Source organism: Nomascus leucogenys, chromosome X (assembly GCF_006542625.1).
Source record: "Nomascus leucogenys isolate Asia chromosome X, Asia_NLE_v1, whole genome shotgun sequence".
Classification (NCBI taxonomy): domain Eukaryota; kingdom Metazoa; phylum Chordata; class Mammalia; order Primates; family Hylobatidae; genus Nomascus; species Nomascus leucogenys.
The window spans coordinates 12,199,150-12,227,005 of record NC_044406.1 but is presented as its reverse complement, the minus strand read 5'-3'; the positions used below and the strand labels follow the sequence as shown (position 1 = coordinate 12,227,005).

Sequence of the window (27,856 nt, the reverse complement as noted above, 5' to 3'; positions counted from 1 at the left end):
ATTTCACCCGTTTCTCTTTACTTTTTTCAATGTGGCTACTAGAAAATTTAAAATTATGTATGTGGCTCACACCACTGAACAGCACTGCTTGATGATTAGCAAGTAATATGTTTCTAATTGAATTAAACCTACATTTAATTAAAGGCATAGTCATATAATACATTTTATGAATTATGAACTTATCTTCTTGCAAGTTACTATTTAAGAGTAAGGAAGGGCTAAGAAATCCATTAAGCATATCATTTTAAACAGCTGTTTCCCATCTCTACTGAGCACAAAACTGACAGGATGGTATTGCAGACCAGCTGGATAGTACAAAAAGCTCTAGATCATAGATGGGAGAACTTGGACTCCAGTATTAGTTCTGATGCCAACTAAGTGTTTCCAAGTTGCTCTTTCTCTGAGGACCTCGCTTTCCTCAACTATAAAATGAAGTGATGAGCCAGTGACTTCTCTAGTACCTTGCAAAGCAAGTAGTTTATAATCTTCTAACTGGGTGGCTGTAAAGTTAGACAAGACACGAGGAAGAACCTCCCAGTTAAGAGAAGTCAAACTCAACAAACAAGGAAGAATATGGGCCTTTGAATCCCTGCATGATTTGGCCAATGTAGCCCTGGCATTCATGAGGCTAGGGAATGACACTGGAGAGCACTTCCTGGTCCCCCAAGATGATTCCAGAAGAAATGAATTCCCTTGTTGCCTGCAGGTTGCATCCCTCCAGTTCAAGGAGCAATCACACAATATGGTAAATCAGATAATTTCCTTCATTCAAAATGAAAACAGCAGAACTGAAATTAAGAAAGAAGGCTATAATTACCCAGAGAATCTCTGTTAAATGTCGAACTTGTCTGAGTTTCCATATTACAACTCTCTTTAGCTTGATGATATTCTGCCAGTTCTTTTAAAAAATGCATAAGAAAACCTAAAAAACATATGCATACAGTTTTGTTTCAGAGCTTTCAACCACTGCTCAGTCACTGTTTTTACAACCTTAGCTTTAGGACATTATCATTTTTTTACATTATATATCTTTCCTTTTTTTTTTTAGATACAAGAGTCTTGCTCTGTCACCCAGGCTGGAGTGCAGTGGTGTAATCATGGCTCACTGCGGCCTCGACCTCCTGGGCTCAAGCAATCCTCCTACTTCAGTCTCCCAGGTAGCTGGGACTAGAGGCGCACACCACCACCCACCACGCCCAGCTAATTTTACTTTTTGTATAAACAGGGTCTTGCTATGTTGCCCAGGCTAGTCTCAAACTCATGGCCTCAAGCAATCCTCCTGCTTGGGCCTCCCAAAGTGCTGGGATCACAAGCATGAGCCATGGTGCCCAGTCATATCTTTTAATAAATCTGAGGAAAGGCCTTCCCAAGCATGATACAAAACCTGGAAGGAATAAGGAGAAATATTTATCAATCTAACTACATAAAAACTGAAAACTTACATATGGCATAAAATAAAAAAATAACACACTGGGAAAAATAGTTGCAATAATATGGAGGCATAACCCAAGACTAAAGTGATGACATTTTCATAACATCAAAGAACTCTTACAAATCAGTTTAAAAAAAAATCAGAAAAATGGGGGAAAACATGGATAGTTTGCAGAAAAAAAAAAATTGTCAAAGATGAACACAATTTTTAGATGCTGAATAAACATGAACAAAATCATAAATGCAAATTAATACAACAGAGAAACCATTATTTTCCCTATAACACTGCTAAGATTAAAACTTGTATAATGCTAAGTGTTGGCAAGGGAGTGGATATATGGCTATGCTCATTCACTTGGAAGAGAAATTTGTCAATGCTTATATATATTCGAAATGCATGTGCCCCTTAATCTAGTCATTCCACTTCTATGAATTTACACAGGTATACTTTCACAAGGGCACAAAGGGTGCATAATGCACACTGGTTACCTGTAATGGCAAAAAGCAAACAATAAAACCACCAAATCTCCATCAATAGGGGGTTAAATACATTCTTTAAAAATAATTAGCCTATATTGCTACAGAAAGATACATTGTTGGATTAAAAAAAAGCAAATTGCATACAGTATCTACGATATAATCCCAATTGATTGTGTTTTAATCACAAATACATAGTTTTAACCACAAACAATTCTAGAAGATAAACAAGAAACTGTTAATTCTAGTTATCAGTGGAGTGTGAGATTAGAGAACACGGGCAGAAACTGCTACTTTGCTTTCACTTTATATCCTTCTGACTAGTTTGAAACTTCGTTTTAAACCACAAGCATAAATTACTTAAGAAATGTTTAGTTTCTTGGAACTAAAAACATTAGTTAGCTCAGCACCTTTTCCCCCACCTCCACTCCCTTCAGGAAGGGGATCAGATTTTGTCACAGTCTGCATACCATCCTGGGATCACCTGACCTAAATTTGCAAACATTAAGGTTCACTCTTGATGATGTAAAGCTCTATGGGTTTTGACATTGGGTCTTTCATTCTCTTAACAGTGTCTTTTGGCAGGGTACAGTGGCTCACGTTTGTAATCCCAGCACTCTGGGAGGCTGAGGCGGGCAGATCACCTGAAGTCAGGGAATCGAGACCAGCCTGGTCAACATGGTGAACCCCATCTCTATTAAAAACACAAAAAAATTAGCCAGGCGTGGTGACGGGCGCCTGTAGTCCCAGCTACTCAGGAGGCTGAGACAGGAGAATCACTTGAACCCAGGAGGCGGAGGCTGCAGTGAGCCGAGGTCGCGCCACTGCACTCCGGCCTGGGCGGCAGAGTGAAACTCCATCTCAAAAACAAAACAAAAGAAAAAGAACAGTGTCTTTCACAGAGATGTTTTTAATTTTAATAAAGTCTAACTGACCTACTTTTTTCTTTCATATATCTTGCTCTTGGTGTTACATCTCATCACGAAACCCAAGATCACATAGACTTTCTACTGTTCTCATCTGGAAGTTTTATAGTTTTGCATTTTACATTTAGGTCTATGGTTCATTTTGAGTTCGTTTTTGTGTAAGGTATAATAAATAAGATCTGCGTCTAGGCTGATTTTTGTGCATATGAATATCCAATTGTTACAGCACCACTTGTTGAAAAGACTATCTTTCCTCTATTGAATTGCCTTCGCACCTCTGTTAAAAAAAAAAATCGGCCGGGCGCAGTGGCTCACGCTTGTAATCCCAGCACTTTGGGAGGCCGAGGCGGGCGGATCACGAGGTCAGGAGATCGAGACCACGGTGAAACCCCGTCTCTACTAAAAATACAAAAAATTAGCTGGGCGTGGTGGCGGGCGCCTGTAGTCCCAGCTACTAGGAGAGGCTGAGGCAGGAGAATGGCGTGAACCCGGGAGGCGGAGCTTGCAGTGAGCCGAGATCGTGCCACTGCACTCCAGCCTGGGCAACAGAGCGAGACTTCGTCTCAAAAAAAAAAAAAAAAAAAATCAATTGACTATATTTGTGTGGATGTATTTCTGGACTTTCTAATTCTGTCCCCATTGATGTACATGTCTATTCTTTTGCCAATTGCAGATAAGAATTTTAACTTCTAAAAAGCAAAGGGCCAATGTCCAAATTTTCTTCCCTCATCCAAATTTTGTGCACATCATTTTCTGGATATTGTCAGGCCTCTGAGCCAAAGCTCAGCCATTGTAACCCCCGTGACCTGCACATATACATCCAGATGGCCTGCAGAAGCCAGCTAAAAAACCACAGAAGAAGTGAAACAGCTCCTGCCTTAATTGATTGACCAACCTTATGACATTCCACCATTATGACTTGTTCCTGCGCTGCCCCAACTGATCAATCGACCTTGTGACATTCTTCTTCTGGACAATGAGTCCCAAGATCTCTCCACCATGCACCTTGGGACCCCCCTCCCCTGCTAACAATAAATAACCACCTTTAACTGTAACTTTCCACTGCCTACTCAAGCCCTATAAAGCTGCCCCTCTCCTACCTCCCTTCACTGACTCTCTTTTCGGACTCAACCCACTTGCACCCAAGTGAATAAACAGCCCTGTTGCTCACACAAAGCCTGTTTGGTGATCTCTTCCCACGGACACGCATAACGGGTATCATTATCTCTGAAAGGAAAATTAGGAGTGGGAAGAATGGGTGACTAGAATCTAGGGGGGAAAGTACCATGGCCATTCAACAGCTTAGCACCCCCTGGGCATAGATATGGTAGGATAAGACCATAGGCCTCTGAGTCAGGGGACAGACAACGGTTAAGTACACAATATCTTCCCACATGTTTTCTGTTGGTTAATTAGAAGACACCAATTTTTTAAAAAATTTTATCTTACCAGGAGCTATTTTATTGTTAGCTAAGAGTTCTACCCAAATTTTGGCACTAGGATGCCTGACATATCTGCTACTCATAGTTTTTCTGGCTTCCAGAAATTTTACTGGGATGCTAGGTGAAGCTGGTAAGGGCTGTCGGCCAGATGTCTTTCTGAACCAGATGCATTTAAAGAGACTGTGTAAAAACTATTTTTTTTTTTTTTTTTTTTTTTTGAGACGGAGTCTTGCTCTTTCGCTAGGCTGGAGCGCAGTGGCGTCATCTCGGCTCACTGCAACCTCTGCCTCCTGGGTTCAAGCAATTCCCCTGCCTCAGCCTCCCAAATAGCTGGGACTACAGGTGCACGCCACCACACCTGGCTAACTTTTTTTTGTATTTTAGTAGAGACAGGGTTTCACCATGTTGGCCAGGATGGTCTTGCTCTCCTGACCTCGTGATCCGCCTGCCTCAGCCTCCCAAAGTGCTGGGATTACAGGTGTGAGCCACTGCGCTCAGCCATGGAAAAACTATTTTTAAGGATAATATATCTATAGTAACTACATAGATTTTTTTTTTTTTTTTTTTGAGATGGAGTCCAGCTCTGCCACCCAGGCTGGAGTGCAGTGGCACTCTCAGCTCACCGCAACCTTCACCTCTCCGGTTCAAGCGATTCTCCTGCCTCAGCCTCCCAAGTAGCTGGGATTACAGGCACTCGCCACCACGCCTGGCTAATTTTTGTATTTCTGTAATTAGAGATGGGGTTTCACCATGTTGGCCAGGCTGGTCTCGAACCCCTGACCTCAAGTGATCAGCTGGGTTTGCCCTCCCAAAGTGCTGGGATTACAAGCATGAGCCACCGTGCCTGGCCCATAGATTATTTCTTAATATCCCTTCAAGCCATAAATTTCCTTTTGAAGTAATAGTTAAGCAAAAGATACTAGCTATATACCTCAGAATTATGCTAATATGGTAGTCACTATGCACGTGTAGCTAATTAAACGTAAATTAAAAATTCAGTTATCCAGTCACACTAGCCACATTTCAAGGCTCAATAGCCACAGGAGGCTAGCAGCTACCACATGAAACAGCATAGATACAGACATTTCCATAATCACAGAGAGTTACACTGGACGGTGCTTAGAGTACAGAATATAGGATCATTTACCATACTGAACTTCAGTAGGGATGGTCTAGTTTGCGGGCAGCCCAGAATATCTTGTGTTCCAATTTATTTATATTCTGCTAACATTACTACCAAGAGACTTGGCGATTAAGTCACAGACTTAATGGCTGGCAGAAAATAAGTATTCAAATGATTAAGTTCTAAATGAATTGGTGAATGAATGAATGAATAAATGAATGTCCTTGTGGGGATGATAGCAGTGCAGGCAACAGACAAAATCCAAGGGTGTACCAAAACAAAAAGACTATTACTAACAGATTATTTTAAAAGACCTAAAGAATAACTATGCATCAAAGCCAAGTTGCCAGCTTATGTTCATGCTACAAAGCCCATCATCAAGTCCAACCAATGGTCTGAAACCCACAGTAGTTATGGACTCTATGAAAGGTTATTATCAAGGCCAAAATTAAGGCAATTTATTGGGTCTATATAAACTTTTTTTTTTTTTTTTTTTTTTTTTTTTGAGACAGAGTTTTGCTCTTGCTGCCCAGGCGGGAGTGCAATGGCATGATCTCAGATCACCACAACCTCTGCCTTCCAGGTTCAAGCGATTCTCCTGCCTCAGCCTCCTGAGTAGCTGTGATTACAAGCATGCGCCACCACGCCTTGCTAATTTTTTTGTATTTTTAGTAGAAACGGGGTTTCTCCAGGTTGGTCAGGCTGGTCTCGAACTCCCGACCCCAGGTGATCGACCCGCCTGAGCCTCCCAAAGTGCTGGGATTACTGGCGTGAGCCACCACGCCCAGCCTGTATAAACATTTAAGAACAAAAGATATATAACACATTACTGAACACAACTCTCATTCTTTAAGGAAATATTAATATATCTAACACCCTATCAATTATACTTAAGAGGGATACCTAGTATACAAAGACACTTTTCCTAAAAGTTATTAGCTTTTTCAGATTTTTTTTTCTTTTTTTTGCAGAAATATTCCCAACAGTGGGTATTTTTACAAACAGTATCTTTCAGCCTGTTTGTAGGGCCTTTGATACTGTCTGCAGTTTTCTTATTTGAATATCTAAAAGTTATTACAAAAATGGAAATATAGGGGAAATGACCTGCAGAAATCAAATAATTTAAATCAAATTAAATTTTACTCTTCTCCCTAAAAATTAGCTTCACTCTTTTAGAGGAAAAAGTACATAGAAAAATGTTGCTGTTCTCTACAAACATGACAGCTCCTACCTTTTTGATTTTCTTTATCAGATCCTGAAACCTGTTAAAAGAAAATATTTTACTTTTATTCAGCTATTCAGTTATAATTAACAAACCAAAGTAGATTACAGAAACTAAGCCATCTTACCAGTGATTTGTAGAGACTGGAAGTAGGGTTGATTTTAATGAGTTGTAATAGATCCTGCATAGTAAATACCTTAAGAAAAAATAGGTTACTAAGTAGACACATTTTTATATCAGTGTTTAAATGATAAATTAGGATATGTTTCTGAATATGAAACTAAGAAACATCCTTCAGATTAAATAAGATTATAACTATGCTAATAAAGCAAACTTCAAGCTCTTTCTTACACTGTTAAATAAATTACTATAAACATATCAAGGTCAAAAGGATAAAATATCTTTATCATCTAATTAACTTCTAAGTACTTCACATCAAAGATGATATGCCTAACAGAAATGTTTAATGCCTTACAGATGACACTGAAATATCTGATGAACCAATGAATACATGACTGAGTTCCTGGGTCATTCAATTACAATTTTTTAAAAAGTATTCATTGTTTAACAATGTAAATAAATTTTTACTGTCCTTAAAACCGTAATTAAAGTGTACTTAAAATATTGTTAAACAGACATTTTGGGTAGCTATTAAAATATATTTCTACTACAGTATATACCATTCACTATGTCTGCTCTGAGAACACCGATACTTGTTTTCAATTGGTTTTCCTTTAAAGAAAATACTCTGCATGGGCATTTTACATTAGTAGAAACCTTAAGTTGTATGAATGGGATTAATTCCTGCTATATAATTATATTATTGACTATTACACAATAAGTAAAAGTATAAAGTGATTAGAATGTTAGAGAATGATGTATCAAAAATGAACTCCAGGCCAGGCATGAAGGCTCACGCTTGTAATCCCAGCTCTTTGGGAGATTAAGATGGGCAGATCACCTGGGGTCAGGATTCGAGACCAGCCTGGCCAACATGGTGAAACCTCATCTCTACTAAAAATACAAGAGTTAGCCAGGTGTGGTGGTGGGCACCTGTAATCCCAGCTACTTGGGAGGCTAAGGCAGGAGAATTGCTTGAACCCAGGAGGCAGAGGTTGCAGTGAGCCAAGATTGCGCCATTGCACTCCAGCCTGGGTGACAGAGCAAGACTCTGTCTCAAAAACATAAATAAATAAATAAATTCCTAATGCTGACAAATAAAATTTGGTTGCTTATGAAGAAATGCAAATTATTTAAGTTTTCATTCAAATACTGTACTAAGCTTCTTTGTGTCATTAAAACTTTGGAATATGAAACTTTTGGATAATTACAGAAACCACAAAGAAAGTAAAAACATATGAACACCACCAAGAGTGAAATTTATCTTATTTTTGAGACAGTCTTGCTCTGTCACCCAGGCTGGAGTGCAGTGGCATGATCTCGGCTCACTGCAACCTTCGCCATAAACTATGGCCTTTGGGTGATAATGACATGTCAGGGTAGGCTTATAGATTGTAGCAAATGTACCACCTTGATGCAAGATGTTGACAGCGAGGGAGGCTATGAGTGCATAGGGGCAGCAGGTCTATGGGAATTCTCTGTACTTCCCACTTAACTTTGCTGTAAACCCAAAACTGCTCTGAAGAAATAAAGTCTATTAAAAAAAAAAAACACACACACACATATCCACAGGGAAAGTCTGCTGTATCTGCTTTTAAAATAATAAAGTAGTACTAATGTTCAACAGTAATGGTGAAGAAATATAGTTAAAATAATTAGAAAAGTGTAAAAAATAAAACAAGTCTTTTTAATATTTGAGAACTTTACGGATTTTTTAAATTACGTATTTCTCACTTATCTAATTACAAAGAAGAGAAACATCTGAAGAAACTAGTGCAGAAAAAAAGAGCTCATGTTAGAGATCTAGATTTACCACCCTACATTGTCACTTAAAAACTACTTGACGTTGGGCAAATTGATTCACCTCTCCAGAGTCTGGTTCCTCATCCGTAACACATAAAACATCTGCAGTGTGCCTATCACAGTACCAAGCTTACAGTAGACATTCAGCAGATTGGCAGAGTCTTATCAGACAAGATAGAGGATAGACAGATCAATTATAGGTCTGAAACATTTAGAGATTCTATATATTACTGTTTTACATGAGACTAAATGAGATGCCAAGAAATTAATTTCAAATTTAGTACCCACTTGTTATATAACAAATATATTATGTGCAGGTACAATGTGAATTCAAAGAGGAAATAGAAATGGACCTAGTCGAGGAGCACTTAGCTATCATATGGCACTTTACTGTCAGCAGAGGAAGAACCTGTTAATAAAAAATTCAGAAACAGAAAAGGAAAGACTTTACCTTTTCTTTTGCCAAACCACTTTCTGGAAAGAAAACAGAAAGTGAATATTCATAGCCACATCTTTGTAAGTGATCTGCCACTAAAGAGTTAGAGGCGCCTATTAAGAGGGAGCTCCCTTCTACCGAAATGGACCGAGGTTGCAGTTCTCCACTCAATACAGGGTGCATCAACTCATGAATTAGCTGGTTTCGAAGTTGTGTCTAGCACAAAATAAAAACAAAAATAAAAAAGAAACACAAGGGAAAGAAATTTCAGCAGGATTGTTTCATTAGACATATACACAGATGAGTTACATTCATTGGAAACCTTCCATTTCCATAATGGTTCTAGATCCATGGCCAGAAGTTAGAAACCTTCCCCTGCACACTTTGTCTCACCCCGTGAGACAAGCAGTCCAGTGGGTTCTAGAAAAAGCTTTCTTTCCCCAGCTTCCAAATGAAACGAGTGGTTAGCCAGATCCGCTTACAGACTCATAACTTCACTTCCCTAGAAGCCCATTTCAGCAGCTTACGATTGGGATATTAAGTACAGGAAAAAATTCTGCCACTTCATCACACCTCTGTGGACTGTTGGAGAATATAACCAAAATATTCAACAACAGGGGACTGCTATATACATTACAAAAATATCCAAAGATAAGCCCGTTGCCACTGAAAATGAAGATTTCAAGAAACTTTTAAGGAAACAGGTAAATGCTCACCATATAATTTAAATTAAAAAAGGATACATACACAGGATACAGCTACGTATTTTAAACGTAAAATATGCTTTTGAAATGCATATTGCAATGAAAACACGTTGAGCTAATCCTACTCCTGGCTGTTAATCCAAATATAAAGTATACTAATAGATATTTCTTGCCCAAATTAAATATTCATACATTTCAATATAGTTTAAAGATGAAATTTTTCATTTCCCAAACTATTATTAAGCAGTACACTAGTACTTTCTATATGGTGTCAATGTCCTTCATCCAAATGCATTACAAACCCAATTATTAATTTAGGAACCTATAAGCCATATTTATAAAACAAGCCTAATCTTACTGTGTTCATTATATAAATATTTCCTTCTCCTATCTTGTCAGTTCAATTAATTATTTGAATATGTTCCTTTAAGACGACTCAAACTCAACATTTTCTCATTTTCAAGAGACTGTAATGTTTCAGGATACAGAGTTATTCGAGAATATAAAAATGTAATTCACTAATACAATCTATGTATCATACGATTATTAAAACCTAAACCTTGACTGAATTTGAACTACCTGTTACAGGTTACACTTGTTATGACACAGATACGCCTAAATCCGATACCTTGAGTGTATCCAGTATACCCCGATCCTTAAACGTCTGGTATAGCTTTTTGCGCAGTTCATCTTGACTCAACACATCAGCCACGGGGAGCATGTTGGACTAAAAGACAAAATGGTTACAGGTTACCTGCGGGGCAGAGGGAACGTGAACGTCTGAAAACAGACCAGTGGCCTCCGGGGAAGCCATAAGAGGCCTAGCGGGGAAAGGAGTTTTAACGAACACAAAACAAGACTTCATTTCCGCCTGTCCCCGAGAAGGGGCAGGTGTGTCTACCTGAGCCATCATCAGGCGTCAGCTTCCTCCGGAGCCCGCCTCGCTCGCCCCGCCGTGGCCCGAGTTTATTGCCCAGCCCGGGCTGTGGGGCCAAGACGAGGGGGAATCCCTGCCCACAGAGCCCTGCCTCTGTCCCGAGGGTTCGGAAGGAACAAAGGTGCCGAACGTTCTCTGCCTCGCACTCCCAACTAGGTTTTCTAGCAAACACGCGAGCTTCCTTTCTTCGCGGTTCTGAGGCAAGAGCGAGGACCCAGGCACGACTCAAAGGCGGCTGGAGGGCGGGGACCCAGACACCACGGACTGAAAGCAGCGAGGCAGGACCGCCTCATAACCCGTCCTGCAACTTCCGGAAACTTGCTAAATACAGCCTTCCCGAGCTGAAGAGCTATGGCGCAGGAGCTTGGTTGCCCAGCACCGGCCGGAAGCTCCACCTACGTATCGCGAGAGCACATCCCAGGGTATCGCGAGAACTGCTTCGACGTTCTGGCTACAGGTTCGGAGCGCGGGTCTCTTCTGCGGAAACTGACATTGCGTTTCCGTTGTCGGCCTCCCACTGCAGGTAGGGAATGGAGCGAGTGGGGGGCGGGTGTTTTGAGTCCCTGGAGGACTTCGTAGCCCCTGCGTGATGCGGATGTTGGTCCTGTACCTCCACCCCTCCCCGGGGTGGCCGGGCCGGACCTGCCAGCCCTCCGCCGGCTCATCCGCGCAGCCCTTCCACCTGCAGACGTCCGCCCTTCCGGGGGCTGTGGTTTCGCGGTTCACTGGGTCATTCAGCTAACCCAGGGTTTCTTAACGGCGGCACTGTTGCCCTTTGGAGCCGGAAGATTGTTTTGGGAGGCTGTCCTGTGCATTGTAGGTTTAGCTGTATCCTTGCTCTCTATTTTGTCAGTATCACCTTCTCCCCCAAGTGTGACAACCAAAGATGTCTCCAGATATTGCCAGATGTCCTCTTGGAAGCAAGATCGCTCCGGGTTGAGATCCACAGAGCTAAACGTTTTAGAGTACCAACCATTGTGTGCTGTGAGGTAAAGGTGAGCCAGTCCTCATGATGCTTAAATGTAATTAGAAAAGGAACCAAACCTCTCAGAAGCAATAATGAAAATGTTACAGCCAGAGAATTGAACAAGAACTAAGATACATTGTAGACTGGATAAAGAGTTTAAAGGGGAGGTGGTTGAAGATGGAAGTGATCCAGATCATCTCTGTGGAAAAAGTGTGACTTTATCAGGGCCTTGATGGGTAAGATTTGGGTGGTGGGCAAAAAGGAGAACATCACAGGAAGGGGAAAAATGAGCAAAAGAATCATTAAAAGAAAAAAAAAAAAAAAGCCACGACCTTCTTGGGGGCAGTGAGGAATCTAGCCTGACTCCAGAGTTGTGTGCTGGGAATGTAAGCCTTATGCAGTATCTAAGTCTTGTGAGGACAAAATTGGATGTCAGCTTTGTGTACAGCATTGAAGATAAGTGCAATGAGTTTTGATCTCTGGCTGTGAAAAACTTAAAGTAAGAGGCAGTAAGAGTGACAGGACTTCATAGGAGGTGGGGAACCTGTAGGTTTTTGTTGGAAACAATGGAAGAGGAGGAGAGGCTTAGTTGGATTTTAAAGGATGGGTAGTGGTTGCAGACAGAATAAAGGAGAACATTCCAGGCATGAAGAGAGAAATAATAGTAGCTCTGAAATCGATACAGTCAAAGCGAATTTGGGAGAAAAAATAAGTAAACGAGGCTGTAAAGAGGCTTGCTACAAAAATGGATGTCTTTGGAACTGGAGTCCATGAGTTTTATCTTGCATTTGTCTACAACTTAAAATAACAGAAGGGACTTCCAAGTTCATTGAGCATCCTCCCACTCTGGCACTGGTGGTGTTCCACCCACCCCTTAGTTTCTAGATTCCCGACTTCAAATGAGCAGCCCTGGGCTTGGCCTATGGAACGGTTTGGAATAAGTCTGTGTAGTCCAGAGTCAGCAAATACTTGGCCCTCTTGTAGGCACTGCACTTCCCCAAATTCATAGCAGACATGGATAATTGATCACAGCATTCTTTCCTGCTGACCACACTTAGTCTCAGAATCTTTCTCAGCGCCAGTTCCTGGCAGTCACTACCAGTTGATTAGAATTCGCTCATGAAAGGAAACTCATTTGCCATCCCTAGCCAAGTCCCTTTTTCATTAGATAGCTTATCGTATTTAAAGATACTACTGTGCTGTACCCCACTCCCTTTCCACCCCAAAAAGGTCTCCCCCACTCCGTTTAAACATCCTCTGTTCCTTCAGTTGCTCTTGTCTGGTTTCCAGAGCATTTCCTAGCTTAGATCCTGCCCTCCCTTCCCCTGTAACACACAGAGTTATTGATCCTTTTACAATATGATTCCCAGAACTGAGTACCTTCCCCAAAGATGATAATATTATTGAAGAGGACATCAGCATTCTCCTCGACCTTGCTCTTAATGCCACCTAGAATTGACTAGCTTTTTGGACAAACCTATCAGACTTTTGCCTCTTACTGAGCTTGCAGAACCTTCGGGTTGATGTAGATGAACTGTTCTTAATCTAGGTTTCCCTTGTCCTTTTGTACAGTTGATTTTTAAGCCCAAGTACAGGGCTTACTTTCTTATCCTCTTAACTTCTATCTTGTTAATTTCACCTTACTCTCCTAGCCATGGAGATCTTTTTTAATGCTAACTTCTGCCTTCTAATAAGTTAGCTGCCCTTGGTGTTATCTTTGAATGTGATAAGTTATCTTCATTCAAGTTATTGGTTCAAATACTGAGCTAGACTAGGTTAAGGTCAACCTCAAAGCCTTCCTAGAGACCCTGTGCCATAAATTGACATGGAGCACCCAATGTTCTCCGAGTATTGACACTCAAGTCAGCTATGAGCCATCCCTCATTCAGCAAATAATGAGTGCTTTTTGGGTCCCTGGCACTGTTGTAGCTCTAGGGATACCACAGTGAATGAGATGAATGGTGTATCTGCTCTCATGGAGGGCAACATTCTAGCAAGACTGTATTTTCACTCAGGCTCCAGGACTCCAGTTTGTTCTTAGGTAGATACCAAAATATTTCGTAAAATGACTTTGTTTACCTACCGTATCTCCCTTCAGAAACAAAAAATGTAAATTTGGCATGACTTGTTCTAGTACAACCAGGAGTATATGAATGAATAATCTGTTTTTATCTAGGGATTCACATTAAATGAGTTAATGTATAATAAAAGTGCCTGGCATGGCATCTGACTGAAATAAGCATTCAATACATGTTTCTGTTGGTGTTCTAGTCGCTCTGAATGTACCCTATTATAGACTAGGAGATAAGCCTTTTTCCTGTTGCTGAAAATAGGAATAGCATTTAACCTAGCGGATGATATGGCATTTTTCTTGCAATTTCTCAAATGTCACTGATCAGCAGTTATGCAATCACATTTGTTAATCCAAGGTATATAATTTTTCAGGACCTGATGACTTGGATTTATTGAAATGTCTATAGATGTTTTTTTTTTTAATTATACTTTAAGTTCTAGGGTACATGTGTACAACATGCAGGTTTGATACATAGGTATACATGTGCCATGTTGGTTTGCTGCACCCATTAACTCATCATTTACATTAGGTATTTCTCCTAGTGCTATCCCTCCCCCAGCCCCCCACCCCCTGACAGGCCCCAGTGTGTGATATTCCCTGCCCTGTGTCCAAGTGATCTCATTGTTCAATTCCCACCTATGAGTGAGAACGTGCAGTGTTTGGTTTTCTGTCCTTGTGATAGTTTGCTCAGAATGATGGTTTCCAGCTTCATCCATGTCCCTACAAAGGACATGAACTCATCATTTTTTATGGCTGCATAGTATTCCATGGTGTATATGTGCCACATTTTCTTAATCCAGTCTATCATTGATGGACATTTGGGTTCATTCCAAGTCTTTGCTATTGTGAATAGTGCCACAATAAACATACGTGTGCATGTGTCTTTATAGTAGCATGATTTGTAATCCTTTGGGTATATACCCAGCAATGAGTTTGCTGGGTCAAATGGTATTTCTACCTCTAGATCCTTGAGGAATTGTCACACCGTCTTCCACAATGACTGAACTAATTTACACTCCCACCAACAGTGTAAAAGCATTCCTATTTCTCCACATCCTCTCCAGCATCTGTTATTTCCTGACTTTTTAATGATCACCATTCTAACTGGCGTGAGATGGTATCTCCTTGTGGTTTTGATTTGCATTTCTCTAATGACCAGTGATGAGCATTTTTTTCATGTGTCTGTTGGCTGCATAGATGTCTTCTTTTGAGAAGTCTCTGTTCATATCCTTTGTCCACTTTTTGATGGGGTTGTTTTTTTCTTGTAAATTTGTTTGAGTTCTTTGTAGATTCTAGATATTAGCCCTTTGTCAGAGGGGTAGATTGCAAACATTTTCTCCCATTCTGTAGGTTGCCTGTTCACTCTGATGGTAGTTTCTTTTGCTGTGCAGAAGCTCTTTAGTTTAATTAGATCCCATTTGTCTATTTTGGCTTTTGTTGTCATTGCTTTTGGTGTTTTAGTCATGAAGTCCTTGCCCATGCCTGTGTCCTGAATGGTATTGCCTAGGTTTTCTTCTAGAGTTTGTATGGTTTTAGGTCTAACATTTAAGTCTTTTTTGTTTGTTTTTTGTTTTTTGAGACGAAGTTTCACTCTTGTTGCCCAGGCTGCAGTGCAATGGTGCAATCTTGACTCACCGCAGCCTCCACCTCCTGGATTCAAGCAATTCTTTTGCCTCAGCCTCCCAAGTAGCAGGGATTACAGGCATGTGCCACCACGCCCGGCTAATTTTGTATTTTTTGTAGAGACAGGGTTCCTCCATGTTGGTCAGGCTGATCTTGAACTCCCTACCTCAGGTGATCCGCTCACCTCAGCCTCCCAAAGTGCTGGGATTACGGGCTTGAGCCACCATGCCCAGCCCTAACATTTAAGTCTTTAATCCATCTTGAATTAATTTTTGTATAAGGTGTAAGGAAGGGATCCAGTTTCAGCTTTCTACATATGGCTAGCCAGTTTTCCCAGCACCATTTATGAAATAGGGAATCCTGTCCCCATTTCTTGTTTTTGTCAGGTTTGTCAAAGATCAGATGGTTGTAGATGTGTGGTGTTATTTCTGAGGCCTCTGTTCTGTTCCATTGGTCTGTATATCTGTTTCAGTACCAGTACCATGCAGTTTTGGTTACTGTAGCCTTATAGTATAGTTTGAAGTCAGGTAGCGTGATGCCTCCACCTTTCTTCTTTTGGCTTAGGATTGACTTGGCAATGTGGGCTCTTTTTTGGTTCCATATGAACTTTAAAGTAGTTTTTTTCAATTCTGTGAAGAAAGTCATTGGTAGCTTGATGGGAATGGCAGTGAATCTATAAATTACCCTTGGGCAGTATGGCCATTTTAATGATATTGATTCTTCCTATCCATGAGCATGGAATGTTCTTCCATTTGTTTGTGTCCTCTTTTATTTCATTGACCTCGTGATCCGCCCGCCTCGGCCTCCCAAAATGCTGGGATTACAGGCGTGAGCCACCGCGCCTGGCCCACACTAGCCACATTTCTAATCCACACTAGCTCACATATTGGACAGCACAGGTGTAGAACATTTCCATCCTCGCAGAAAGTTCCATAGATTGGACAGCGCAGAATCCTAGTGTGTGTCTTACCTTTGCTCCATACCCTCAAGTATTTGCTAAGTGTTTGCAGCTGTTCCCCTCCCGAAACAATGGGGTCATTTTCTCCCAGGGTTTTCAGTTCTTCCACTTCACCTGTCAGTTTTTCCTTGGCAGAACTGAATGAAAAGCTACAGCCCTTCTTGGTTCTTCAGCTGTTTACAAAATCAAATAATTGGCAGCTGAAGTCAAGCATGGAATGTATATAAAGAAAGCTCTGTCTCATCTTCTGCGCAGCTGGGTAGTTGGTAACAGCATCCTCATGCAGTCGGTCTTTGAGTTCCCTTTCTGTCTTCCTGCTAACTTAGCGCCATGCTGCTTGCCTATTCGTGGCTTTCCATATAGGGGTGAGTGTGGGGATGCATGTTATCTCGCTTATACATATATGTACATATATTTCCTGCTGCTGCTTTTGCTTTTTTTTTTTTTTGCTGCTGCTTAAATGTGCTGAAGAAAGAAAGAAGCCCTTCCCTTGGCAAACTCCAGCTCTGAAATCTAGTCCAGCAAGAATTCATGATATCATTGTTTACTTTGTTCAAATTTCAACTCCCTATCCTTCTTCCCTTCACTTTGGAGAATTATTGCCAGTTCTTCTAGTTTTGCATAGCTTTTTTATCATTCCAGCTTGTCTTTGTTACCCACTTTTTATGTTGGGACCTTTTTCTTATCTTTCCCCTAAAACAGGGGCAAATATTTTCTTTACAGGGCCAGATAGTAAATATTGTTGGCTTTGTGGGACAGCTGGTCTGTGTCACGGGTGCTTAACTCTGCCATTGAAGCGTGAGAGCAGCCTTAGATGGTCGCAAAAGGATGGGCAAGGCTAGATTTGGCCTGCAGTCTATAGTCCCCCACCCCTCCACCCCTGCCCCAAATAGCATTTTAAATCCTACTTCATCATGCCAGGAGTCTCTGATCTGCCTTTTCTTCCACAGTCATGGCCTTCCAATTCTAGAGTTAAAAGTGCCAGCCGTGGCCGGGCACGGTGGCTCACGCTTGTAATCCCAGCACTTTGGGAGGCCGAGGCGGGCGGATCATGAGGTCAGGAGATCGAGACTACGGTGAAACCCCGTCTCTACTAAAAATACAAAAAATTAGCTGGGCGTGGTGGCGGGCGCCTGTAGTCCCAGCTACTCGGAGAGGCTGAGGCAGGAGAATGGCGTGAACCCGGGAGGCGGAGCTTGCAGTGAGCCGAGATTGCACCACTGCACTCCAGCCTGGGCGACAGAGCAAGACTCTGCCTCAAAAAAAAAAAAAGTGCCAGCCATGCCTTGATTTCCTTTATAAAATGTGTCATTCATTAGCAAGTACATATCAGATTTCTTCTGATTTCATTGTGTGTTCTGTGTGAATCAGCAGAAGGCCCAATGAGGCTTGCTAAGTCTTGGCTTCTAACACACCTCAGATGTATGTTCTAGGAGACTGACTGTAACTCCCGGTTTACTTGATTTCCACTCGGTGTTGAGAAGTTACTAGTCACCACATCCCAGTGTGCATACGGTCTTCCATGTTATTCTAGATAACATTAATTGAGCATGTACTGTGAGTCAGACACTGTACTGGGTACTTTACATGCATTAGATTGTGTGATCCTCATAAGTGCACCATAAGGTGCTACAGTGTTAGCACTATTTAACAGATGAGAAAACTGACATTAGGAAATTAAGGACTGCCTGTGGTTACACTGCCAGTAAGTAGCAGAGCTAGACCTGAACCTAACTTTGTTTAACTCCAAAGTCCTTGTGTTAAAAATACACACCGTAGGGTTACCTTGGGGTAAATCCATCCATGCCCCCACCCATCCATCATTCATCTAGATTTCAATTATCTGTGCTAAAAGCCATGGAATCACTTATATTTTTTTCCCCAGTTTCTTGTACTTTTATCTCTTTTGCCAATCTGTTTTTTTTTTTTTTGAGACAGGGTCTCATTTTGTCACTTAGACTGGAGTGCAGTGGTGCGATCTCAGTTCACTGCAGCCTTGACCTCCCTGGGCTCAGGTGATCCTCCCGCGTCAGCCTCCTGAGTAGCTGGGACTACAGGCACATACCACCATGCCTGGCTAATTTTTGTATTTCATGTAGAGATGGAGTTTCACCATGTTGCCCAGGCTGGTCTCGAACTCCTGGGCTGAAGCAATCTGCCCATCTCAGCCCTCCAAAGTGCTGAGATTACAGGCGTGAGCCACTGCACCAGGCCCAATGTGTTAAACTTAGTTCCAAGATCTCTCAGTGCCTCAGAATGTCTTCCTTTATGGATTATTTCTTCCATCTTTTCTAGAATACAAAACTCTTCCTTTCTTATAAATTGGTGTATAAAGAGGCATATCATAGGCTCTTAGATTTGCAAAGACTTATATTTATAGGACACATACTTCAAGTAGAAAGAAGACAAATACAGCACACGCAGTCTATGAATCAGTGATACAGTGTCTCTCCTTTCTAGGTAAGTGACATGAGGTAGAGTTGGTTTTAGCTTCCCCCGACGGATGTCTCCTGGACATTTCTAAGGCAAGCTAATTACTTCCTTGGTCTTCCCACTACTCTGTATTGTCCTTGATTCACCACCACCTTCTGTTAATCCTTCTAGGTGTCTGTGCTGCTACTAACTGGTCCAGTCCAAATGAAGCCCAGCTTACTCTACCAGACACTTAGGGCCCCTTGAGCTGAATGAGCCATATTGTCAGATCATGAGAATGTTGTCTTTGTGATTTCATGTTAGAGGTCTTCCAGTTTACTTATGAAAATACATTAGATTCACAGATACATAATTTGTTTATTCCAGAAGCTACGTATCTTCGCTAGTATACTGGAAACTGCCAAGCTTAGTAGCATCTTACTCTACAATGTCAGGTTTAAATTAAAAAAAGAATTCTACACTTCCCATTAGTCATTTTTTAATTTGAAGATTGACTACTAAAAATACGTACTATTTTTCACTTAATTAGGAGCCATATATTGAAGACCATGTCTGGGAGCTTCTACTTTGTAATTGTTGGCCACCATGATAATCCAGTTTTTGAAATGGAGTTTTTGCCAGCTGGGAAGGCAGAATCCAAAGTACGTAAGAATTTTTATGATATTGTAATGATATGGTATAATATGATTTTAGAACTGGAAGATCTGGACAGATAAGGTAACTGAAATCCACCACAATTAAATGAGGCTTGCTCAGGAGCCCACAGACTGATAGAAGCCAGCCAGGGAATGTCCTTGGAGATGTTTATTCATCCTTTAATTCAGCACAGACTAGCATGACGCTCTGGCATTCCCATCATTCTCAGTTCACTATGGCACCCACCATGAATTGCTGCTGCTTAAGCACATAAAAACATAGTTCACCTGTAGTGGATTGCCGCCTTGAAATGCCATGAAAGTCCAGGCTGTTTTCATGAATCACGTTTCTCATCAGGACCTAGTGGGTTAGAAAAGACCCTTACTTCCCTGTCTTCCTGCTGCCACTGGGTCTGCAGCACCTCACTTCAGGGGCCTTCTGCAGCACTTCCTGGCTGGGTTGAGCCTGCATGCTCCCCTCCCCAGTGACACTGTGGCCATACACAGGAAGCTCAAAAGCAGCACCAGAGGTGATACCACCTGACCTTCTTGTCAAGAATGGTTCCAAAAACCAAGCTTGGCTCGAGAACATACTGCCATTCAGACCTGTAGAATTTTTTTTTTTTTTTTTTGAGACAAGGAAATGGACCATATATTTTAAGAAAGATTACCATCCCAAATGCTTAAAATAAAACCATTTCGATCTTATTTATTTATTTTTTTGAGACAGAGTCTTGCTCTGTCACCCAGACTGGAGTGCAGTTGACATGATCTCAGCTCACTGCAACCTCTGCCTCCTGGGTTCAAGCAATTCTCCCGTATCAGCCTCCCAAGTAGCTGGGATTATAGGTGCGCACCACCGTGCCAGGCTAATTTTTGTATTTTTAGCAGAGACAGGGTTTCGCCATGTTGCCCAGGCTGGTCTCAAACTCCTGACCTCAGGTGGTCTGCCTGCCCTCGGCCTCCCAAAGTGCTGGGATTGCAGACATGAGCCACCACACCTGGCCCAGACCTGTGGAGTTTTGACACAAGAAGAGCCCAGTTCTTTCCAATTTCTGTTTCTAACAAATTGCTGACAAGTTCGCTATGTTTCTCCCAACCTCCAAAAATTGGCTTTAATGCCCTTTAAGGAATTGATGTTTTAAGTTAATTGTAATGCATAATATATGGTATTTTTCAACTATTCAGGCCTTGCCACCAAAATAAGATAGACATTTGTTTAAGGGATTCTCTACAAGGTGGAGTTGCGACATTATTTTCTCATATTATGAGAACACTACTCATTAAAACTTGTTTTGAGGTATCTCTGTACCAGTACTGCTTTGTGGGATGCAGCTACTTGTATGTAATTTCTGTGCACTCCACTGCCCTTGTGTTGGACAAAGCACACATAAAAATACTTTGTTGCATAACTTGATTTTAGTTCTTTCTCCTGCTACCACTCACTTTCTTAAAGCGTTTTCAGTTTGCTCCTAATTCTTCAGAATTGATCATCATTGTAAAAGAAAACACTGCTGTGAGCCAGACACAAAAACATCCATTTCTCTAAGGATTCACTTAGCTTTGTCATGGCAACATGAGTGAAGTAAAACATGCTTTAACTATGCGTGGGATTCCAGGGCAACGGGCCGCCCTCCTCCAGCCCAGGCATGAGAACAGCCTCCTTGGCAAGGAAGCCGTCTCGGTTTCCTGTGGCTGTTGTAACAAAGTACGAAAAACTGAGTGGCTTGGGACAGCAGGAATTTATTGTCTCAGTTCTGAGGGCCACCGTCTGAAATCAAGTTATCAGTGAGGCCATGCTCCCTATGAAGGCACAAAGACAAGGGTCTGTCCAGGCCTCTCTCCCAGTTTCTGGGAGTTCCTTGGCTTGTGGCAGCGTAACTCCAGTCTTCATGTGGCATTTTTCTCCCTGTGTGCATCTCTACATGTTCCCTTTTTCTAAATACACCAGTCCATTGGATTAGGGGCCCACCCTACTCCAATGTGACCTCATCTTAGCTAACCACATCTGCAACAACCCTCTTTCCAAATAAGGCCACATTCTGAGGTACTGTTGCTTAGGACTTCAACAAAGGAATTTTGGAGAGGAAACACTTCAACCCATAACAGGTATTCTTTGAAAAATGGCTTGGGTTTTTTTGAGACGGAGTTTTGCTCTTGTCCCCCAGGCTGGAGTGCAATGGCGTGATCTCGGCTCACTGCAGCTTCTGCCTCCCAGGTTCAAGCAATTCTCCTGCCTCAGCCTCCCGAGTAGCTGGGATTACAGGCATGCACCACCACAGCCAGCCAATTTTTGTATTAGTAGAGATGGGATTTCACCATATTGGCCAGGCTGGTCTCGAACTCCTGACCTCAGGTGATCCACCTGCCTCAGCCTCCCAAAGTGCTAGGATTACAAGCATAAGCCACTGCGCCTGGCCAAAAAATGTATTTTCAAAGAATTACATTGGAGTAAGACTGCATTCCAAGTTCTGAATTTCGTCTTCACATTATGGTCAGACAGTCCCACCTTCTGTTCACTTAAGCCATTTCAGCCCGGGAAAAGGACACTCCCAGCTGTGACAGGACTGTGTCCTGCTGTTGACACAGGCGACCGCTCACAGCTGGGGCTGAGCATCACTTCCCATTACTCCCAGGTCCCGCTGCCATGTAAGCTCCATGCACTGGAAAGAGGCCTGTGGCAGGCCGTTATAAGCGCCATTTCAACTGTCTCTACTGCTTACCTGGTGCCACTGTGCAGGAAGCCCCGCCCTCTCAGTTTCCTCTCAGACCTTGAGGCCTGGTATGAATGGCATCTCTTCTCCACAGGATCTTGTTTTTTGTTTGTTTTTTTTTTTTTTTAACATAGTATCCTTTTTTTACATGTTTAGATGGTTACAGAATTTGGTAACTTCCTTCTTGAAACATGAACAAAAATTTATATGAAAAAGATTTTCAATAAAAGATTTCAATAAATGTGTATATAGAGGATTTATACAAATCCTCTATATACACATTTCATTTATTAATTGGCTGTTTCTGTTGAGATTTAGATATCAAATTTAAAAATAGAATATAATATGAAAACAGATCTTTTATAAGTCTCATGACAATAACGAACAAAGTATAAAAGCAAACTTTTTTCCCCACAAGAAAACCATCTATAGAATTTACAGAATGAAATGTCAGCATTCTTGATGCCATATGGAAATGTTAATCTGTGGTTGCTCACACTGTCATCTAGGACGACCATCGTCATCTGAACCAGTTCATAGCTCATGCTGCTCTCGACCTCGTAGATGAGAACATGTGGCTGTCGAACAACATGTACTTGAAAACCGTGGACAAGTTCAACGAGTGGTTTGTGTCAGCATTTGTCACTGCGGGGCATATCCTTACCTTCTTAGTAAAGATAACTAAAGTTTGGGCTCACAAACCAGAAGAACATGGAACATAGATGCCAGGCTCTGAGTCTGTAGACTTCACAGTCAGGTGAAAATGTAAGTTTCCATTTATGGGGCTACTTTTCTTTTTTTAGGGGGGAAAACATTTTGTTTAATAGCTAATTTTAAAACTAAGTCTCATACACAAAAAAAGTTTATCTGGACCCTATCAAGGGTGATTTTACTTTATTTTATAGTTATTTTCTAACTTTGAAAGCTTATGTTCTCTTTATGATAAAACTAAGCTAATTTTAAACCCAGTTTATATATTCAACTTTTCCATCACAAATACACTGCATGTGACTAATTTGAAGAATACTGTATCAACGAACTGGTTGCTTTTTGTTTTTCATTTCTAAGAAAGATTATGCCTTAATTATTTCACATATGAGGTTTATTATGCTTCATGACCTAAGACAAGAAGATGGAATAAAGAACTTCTTTACTGATGTTTATGATTTATATATAAAGGTACGGTATGTTCTATAATTTTTTAAATCTGATGAGAAAGGATTCGACCTTTGTCAGGAAACTGGCCTATTGAAGTAACTCCCTTAGGCTGCAATTTACCTTTCAGACTAGCTTTCCCCCATCAGAACTCTCTGGCAACTCCCTCCCCAGGTAAGTCTTCACAGCCAGGTGAATGTGTGTTGAGGAACACAACTCATGGTAGTTACCTTTAGATGATTGTGAAGGTAAATTGGTTTCATTCTTCACCTTGTTGTCCTCATAGCTGATTTTATCAGGGATCCCTAAAGACAGCAAAGAAGCAGCCTATATAAGGGAAAATTGCTTCATAATTTAATCTAAAATGTTTCCATCTACTTTACAAATAAGTTACAGTGCAATTAATAGAGATCATAAACTGGCAGGAAGTGATTTTTATATGATCAAATAGCCACTCAAGAAGAATGGCGCCACTTGCATTTCTTGATTTAGAAAAATAATAATAGGATGTCATGGTTACACTGCAGTGATAACAATAGTATGTTTTGTTTTGGAGACAGTCTTGCTCTGTCACCCAGGCTGGAGTGCAGTGGCGTGATCTCAGCTCACTGCAACCTCTGCCTTCCAGGTTCAAGCGACTCTCCTGCCTCAGCCTCCCAAGTAGCTGGGACTACAGGTGTGCACCACCACACCCAGCTAATTTTTATATTTTTAGTAGAGACGAGGTTTTGCCATGTTGGCCAGGCTGGTCTCGAACTCCTGACCTCAAGTGATCTGCCCGCCTCGGCCTCCCAAAGTGCTGGGATTACAGGGGTGAGCCACCATGCCTGGCCATATGTTTTTAATAATTTAAATAAGTTCTGTATTTGGACAGAATTTCTTGCATATCAGCACAGTAATACAATTTAACAGTATTCCTAGTCAGAGGTAGTAAGTAATATTTAGCCCTCTTATAAAGATGAACAGTGTCAAGTGATTAAGGTATAAAAATTAGCAATGCCTTTCCTCATTAGTGATTCCATTTAATGATTTTCTCTCATGAGTTATGATACACTAATTTGAGAAGCTGATCATTTAGCAGTCTTGTATTAAAGGAGAGTATTAAAAACCTGATTGTTAAAAGATTACCACACAAGAATAGCTTTTTCTGAACTCTGAGCACATGGCAGACTTTTTTGTTTTATGTAGCCAAAGGGCCATACAGATTAATCCATTTATTTATAATGAATATGAGTATTTCACACACAGGGTGAATTCTGAAAGTTAACTGACACAGGCAACATTTATCATACTGCCATTCGTTTTGCCACAGATACTTCTCAAAACCAAAACACCAAAATAAAAATTTCCTTAAGAGGATGTTAGTATTTAACAATGCAGCATTTTCAATAAAACTTTAAAATGTAGTCTTTAGACTTTGGAATGTCTTTGGTTTTTAATTTAAAACTTTAAAATTATTTCCTTTCAGAAACTTATGATTTGTCAGCTTTTTTGCTTCACTAATACTTTCTTCTTTCCTAGTTTTCAATGAATCCATTTTATGAACCCAATTCTCCTATTCGATCAAGTGCATTTGACAGAAAAGTTCAGTTTCTTGGGAAGAAACACCTTTTAAGCTGAATGCAGAAAATTCCAAAATAAATGATGTCACCACAATGGTGTATACTCAGGAATGTGTACATTGTAAGTTACCTGATTAATTAGCCTGGAAAACTTTTGTGTATTCGCAGCTTATCTAAACCTAATGAAATTCCTTTTATATTTAAAAATAGTACATTCTGTCTCATGTCACATTATCAATAGATCCATTGGTATTTCCTTGTGAACAGTGTTATTTATAAAGAGCTCATTATCAATAATCATGTTTTTTTTTTTTTGGAGACAGAGTCTCACTCTGTTGCCAGGCGGGAGTGCAGTGGCGCAATCTTGGCTCACTGCAACCTCCGCCTCCCAGGTTCAGGCGATTCTCCTGCCTCAGCCTCCAAGTAGCTGGGACTACAGGCGTGTGCCACCACGCCCGGCTAATTTTTGTATTTTTAGTAGAGACAGGGTTTCACCATATTGGTCAGGCTGGTCTTGAACTCCTGACCTCGTGATCCGCCCACCTTGGCCTCCCAAAGTACTGGGATTACAGGCGTGAGCCACCGTGCCCAACCATGAAATATTTTTACTTAAAAATTGGGAATAAGCTTGCTTTTTTTTTTTTTTTGAGATGGAGTCTTGCTCCTGTTGTGCAGGCTGTAGTGAAGTGGCACGATCTTGGCTCACTGCAACCTCCACCTCCCGGGTTCAAGCAATTCTCCTTCTTCAGCCTCCCGAGTAGCTGGGATTACAGGCGTGCACCACCACACCTGGCTAATTTTTGTATTTTTAGTAGAGACAGGGTTTCACCATATTGGTCAGGCTGGTCTTGAACTCCTGACCTCGTGATCCACCCACCTCAGCAAGTGCTGGGATTACAGGCGTGAGCCACCACGCCCAGCCATGAAATATTTGTACTTAAACATTGGGAATAAGCTTTTTGGTTTTTTTGTGTTTTCTTTTTTTTTGAGATGGAGTCTTGCTCCTGTTGTGCAGGCTGGAGTGCAGTGGCACGATCTTGGCTCACTGCAACCTCCACCTCCCGGGTTCAAGCAGTTCTCCTTCTTCAGCCTCCCGAGTAGCTGGGGTTACAGGCGTGCACCACCATGCCTGGCTAATTTTTGTATTTTTAGTAGAGACAGGGTTTCACCATATTGGTCAGGCTGGTCTTGAACTCCTGACCTCGTGATCCACCCACCTCAGCAAGTGCTGGGATTACAGGCGTGAGCCACCACGCCCAGCCATGAAATATTTGTACTTAAACATTGGGAATAAGCTTTTTGGTTTTTTTGTGTTTTCTTTTTTTTTTTTTTTGAGATGGAGTCTTGCTCCTGTTGTGCAGGCTGGAGTGCAGTGGCACAACTTGGCTCACTGCAACCTCCACCTCCCGGGTTCAAGCAGTTCTCCTTCTTCAGCCTCCCGAGTAGCTGGGGTTACAGGCGTGCACCACCATGCCTGGCTAATTTTTGTGTTTTTAGTAGAGACGGGGTTTCGCCATTTTGGCCAGGCTGGTTTCAAACTCCTGACCTCAGTTGATCCACCCACCTCAGCCTCCCAAAGTGCTAGGATTACAGGCATGAACCACCGTGCCCGGCCAGGAATAAGCTTTTGACTTGCCCAATTCAGATAGGTTGATCTCTGGGTTTTTTTTTTTTAAGATGGAGTTTCGCTCTGTCGTCCAGGCTGGAGTGCAATGGCAGTTGTTTCACTGTAACCTCTGCCTGCTGACTTCAAGCAATTCTCCTGCCTCAGCCTCCCAAAGTGCTGGGATTACAGGTGTAAGCCACCGTGCCCTGCCCAGATAGGTTGATCTTAATATAACAACCCAAAAATAAATGTCATAGTCAAGATTTGGTAGATAGATTTAAAATTAAAATATTCTGCAGTTGGGAGTGAAATGTGATAGCACATACGTTGACATTATGCATTTAGAGATGTTATAAAAATGTATAGGCAGTACACACAGCACTACTCAAGAAGCCAAAGAAACACTTGTGCAGTGCTAAGTGTCACATGTCTGCTTCCACCAGAGGCTAGGAATAGTGATCCTGCTATAATGTGAGAACCCAAATCATGTTTATAAAATAGGAGGCTGGGAGCAGTTGCAGGCCACAGTGAAGTGTGTTGCTTCTGTCACTTTATATTCTTATATTTCCTTTCCCTCAGACAGTAAACTGTTGATACTCGTAAAAAATTGTAAGGCAATTTTTAGTATTGTTGTCAAAGAAAAGCTTGGATTACATTAACATCTGTACTCAGCCTTTTAGGTGATACACCAGAGGGGGCTGGGAATTGTCTCTTTGTTCCTATGATAAGTAGATCTTAATGTAAAATAGTAAATGTCCATTGAAAAGTAATACAGCCTGTGCTAATTGGGAGCACTTGAACAATTTTGTTCCATTCTGAATAACTTTTGAGCAAGTAATTCTAAGCTTTGTCTTGTATCCTTGTGTGAAATTGCATAATTTTTACCCTATTTGATTTCTTAAATAAAGATGTTTGTTCAAGATTGTGGTAGTTTAATATCCATTTTTAAAGTGCTGCTTTCGTCCTATTTCTCCTATTGATAGTCTGCAAACTAATATGATGTCTTCACCTGTTATAGAGCTCAGATTGACTCAAACTAGATGCCAAAGCTTTGGCAGCAGAAAAATGTACATACTCATCTAGAAATCTAGGAGTAATTTCAGCAAACGTGTATTTTTTTGTATATAGTTGGCCCCACCCTCAATGAGCATATCATCCAGAGGGCTGTGATGCAGGCCAGCCAAGAGCAGCAGGGTGACTGAGAGCAGGAAGACTTGACTCAGCTGCACAACAGTGGTACCCTGAAAATAGCCTTTTCTCCAGGCTGGTGAAGGTGAGGTAGGAACTAGTAACACACTTGTGAGTATATTACTAAAGCTAAATGCCAAATTTCATGTGACTGAGTCTTTAAAGGAGCTGGAAGGGAAGTGGAGCATTGAGTGGGACCTCCAAGGTAGGCTGCACAGGAAAGCACTGCAGGTGTGAAGGTATGAAGAGCACTTGGGCACGTGGGTAGAACTGACAGCTGATAGATAGCTCATCATGAGGAAAGCTAAGCTGGCAAACCT

At 41.4% G+C, this 27,856-nt stretch overlaps 2 protein-coding genes across 6 annotated transcripts in view; one reads left to right on the top strand and one right to left on the bottom strand.

Annotated features, from left to right (window-relative positions):
- OFD1 (OFD1 centriole and centriolar satellite protein) overlaps nucleotides 1-10,954 on the bottom strand; it is a 37,977-nt gene extending 27,023 nt beyond the window's left edge. For all 4 annotated transcript variants that reach the window (XR_004028702.1, XM_030806885.1, XM_012500940.2 and 1 more), the window contains exons 1-6: nucleotides 10,586-10,954; nucleotides 10,313-10,411; nucleotides 8,996-9,196; nucleotides 6,749-6,817; nucleotides 6,631-6,661; nucleotides 818-922 (exon numbers count right to left, since the gene is read on the bottom strand). Coding sequence is in view for 3 of the 4 variants with exons in the window: in XM_030806885.1 (XP_030662745.1) it covers nucleotides 818-922; nucleotides 6,631-6,661; nucleotides 6,749-6,817; nucleotides 8,996-9,196; nucleotides 10,313-10,411; nucleotides 10,586-10,597 (517 nt within the window). In the remaining variant the exon portion in view is untranslated. The remainder of the gene's footprint in view (nucleotides 1-817; nucleotides 923-6,630; nucleotides 6,662-6,748; nucleotides 6,818-8,995; nucleotides 9,197-10,312; nucleotides 10,412-10,585) is intronic.
- Nucleotides 10,955-11,039: 85 nt separating this feature from the next.
- On the top strand, nucleotides 11,040-24,897 carry TRAPPC2 (trafficking protein particle complex 2). Of its 2 annotated transcripts, XM_012500942.1 has the most exons (6): nucleotides 11,046-11,144; nucleotides 11,475-11,616; nucleotides 19,206-19,317; nucleotides 22,535-22,679; nucleotides 23,119-23,204; nucleotides 24,702-24,897. In XM_012500942.1, the coding sequence occupies exons 3-6, from the start codon at nucleotides 19,225-19,227 to the stop codon at nucleotides 24,798-24,800; spliced, it is 423 nt and encodes a 140-aa protein (XP_012356396.1). In that variant the 5' UTR covers nucleotides 11,046-11,144; nucleotides 11,475-11,616; nucleotides 19,206-19,224; the 3' UTR covers nucleotides 24,801-24,897. The 2 variants fall into 2 exon arrangements, with proteins under 2 accessions (XP_004092411.1, XP_012356396.1); XM_004092363.2 differs by lacking the exon at nucleotides 11,475-11,616 and having other exon boundaries at nucleotides 11,040-11,144.
- The last annotated feature ends 2,959 nt before the right edge of the window (nucleotides 24,898-27,856 follow it).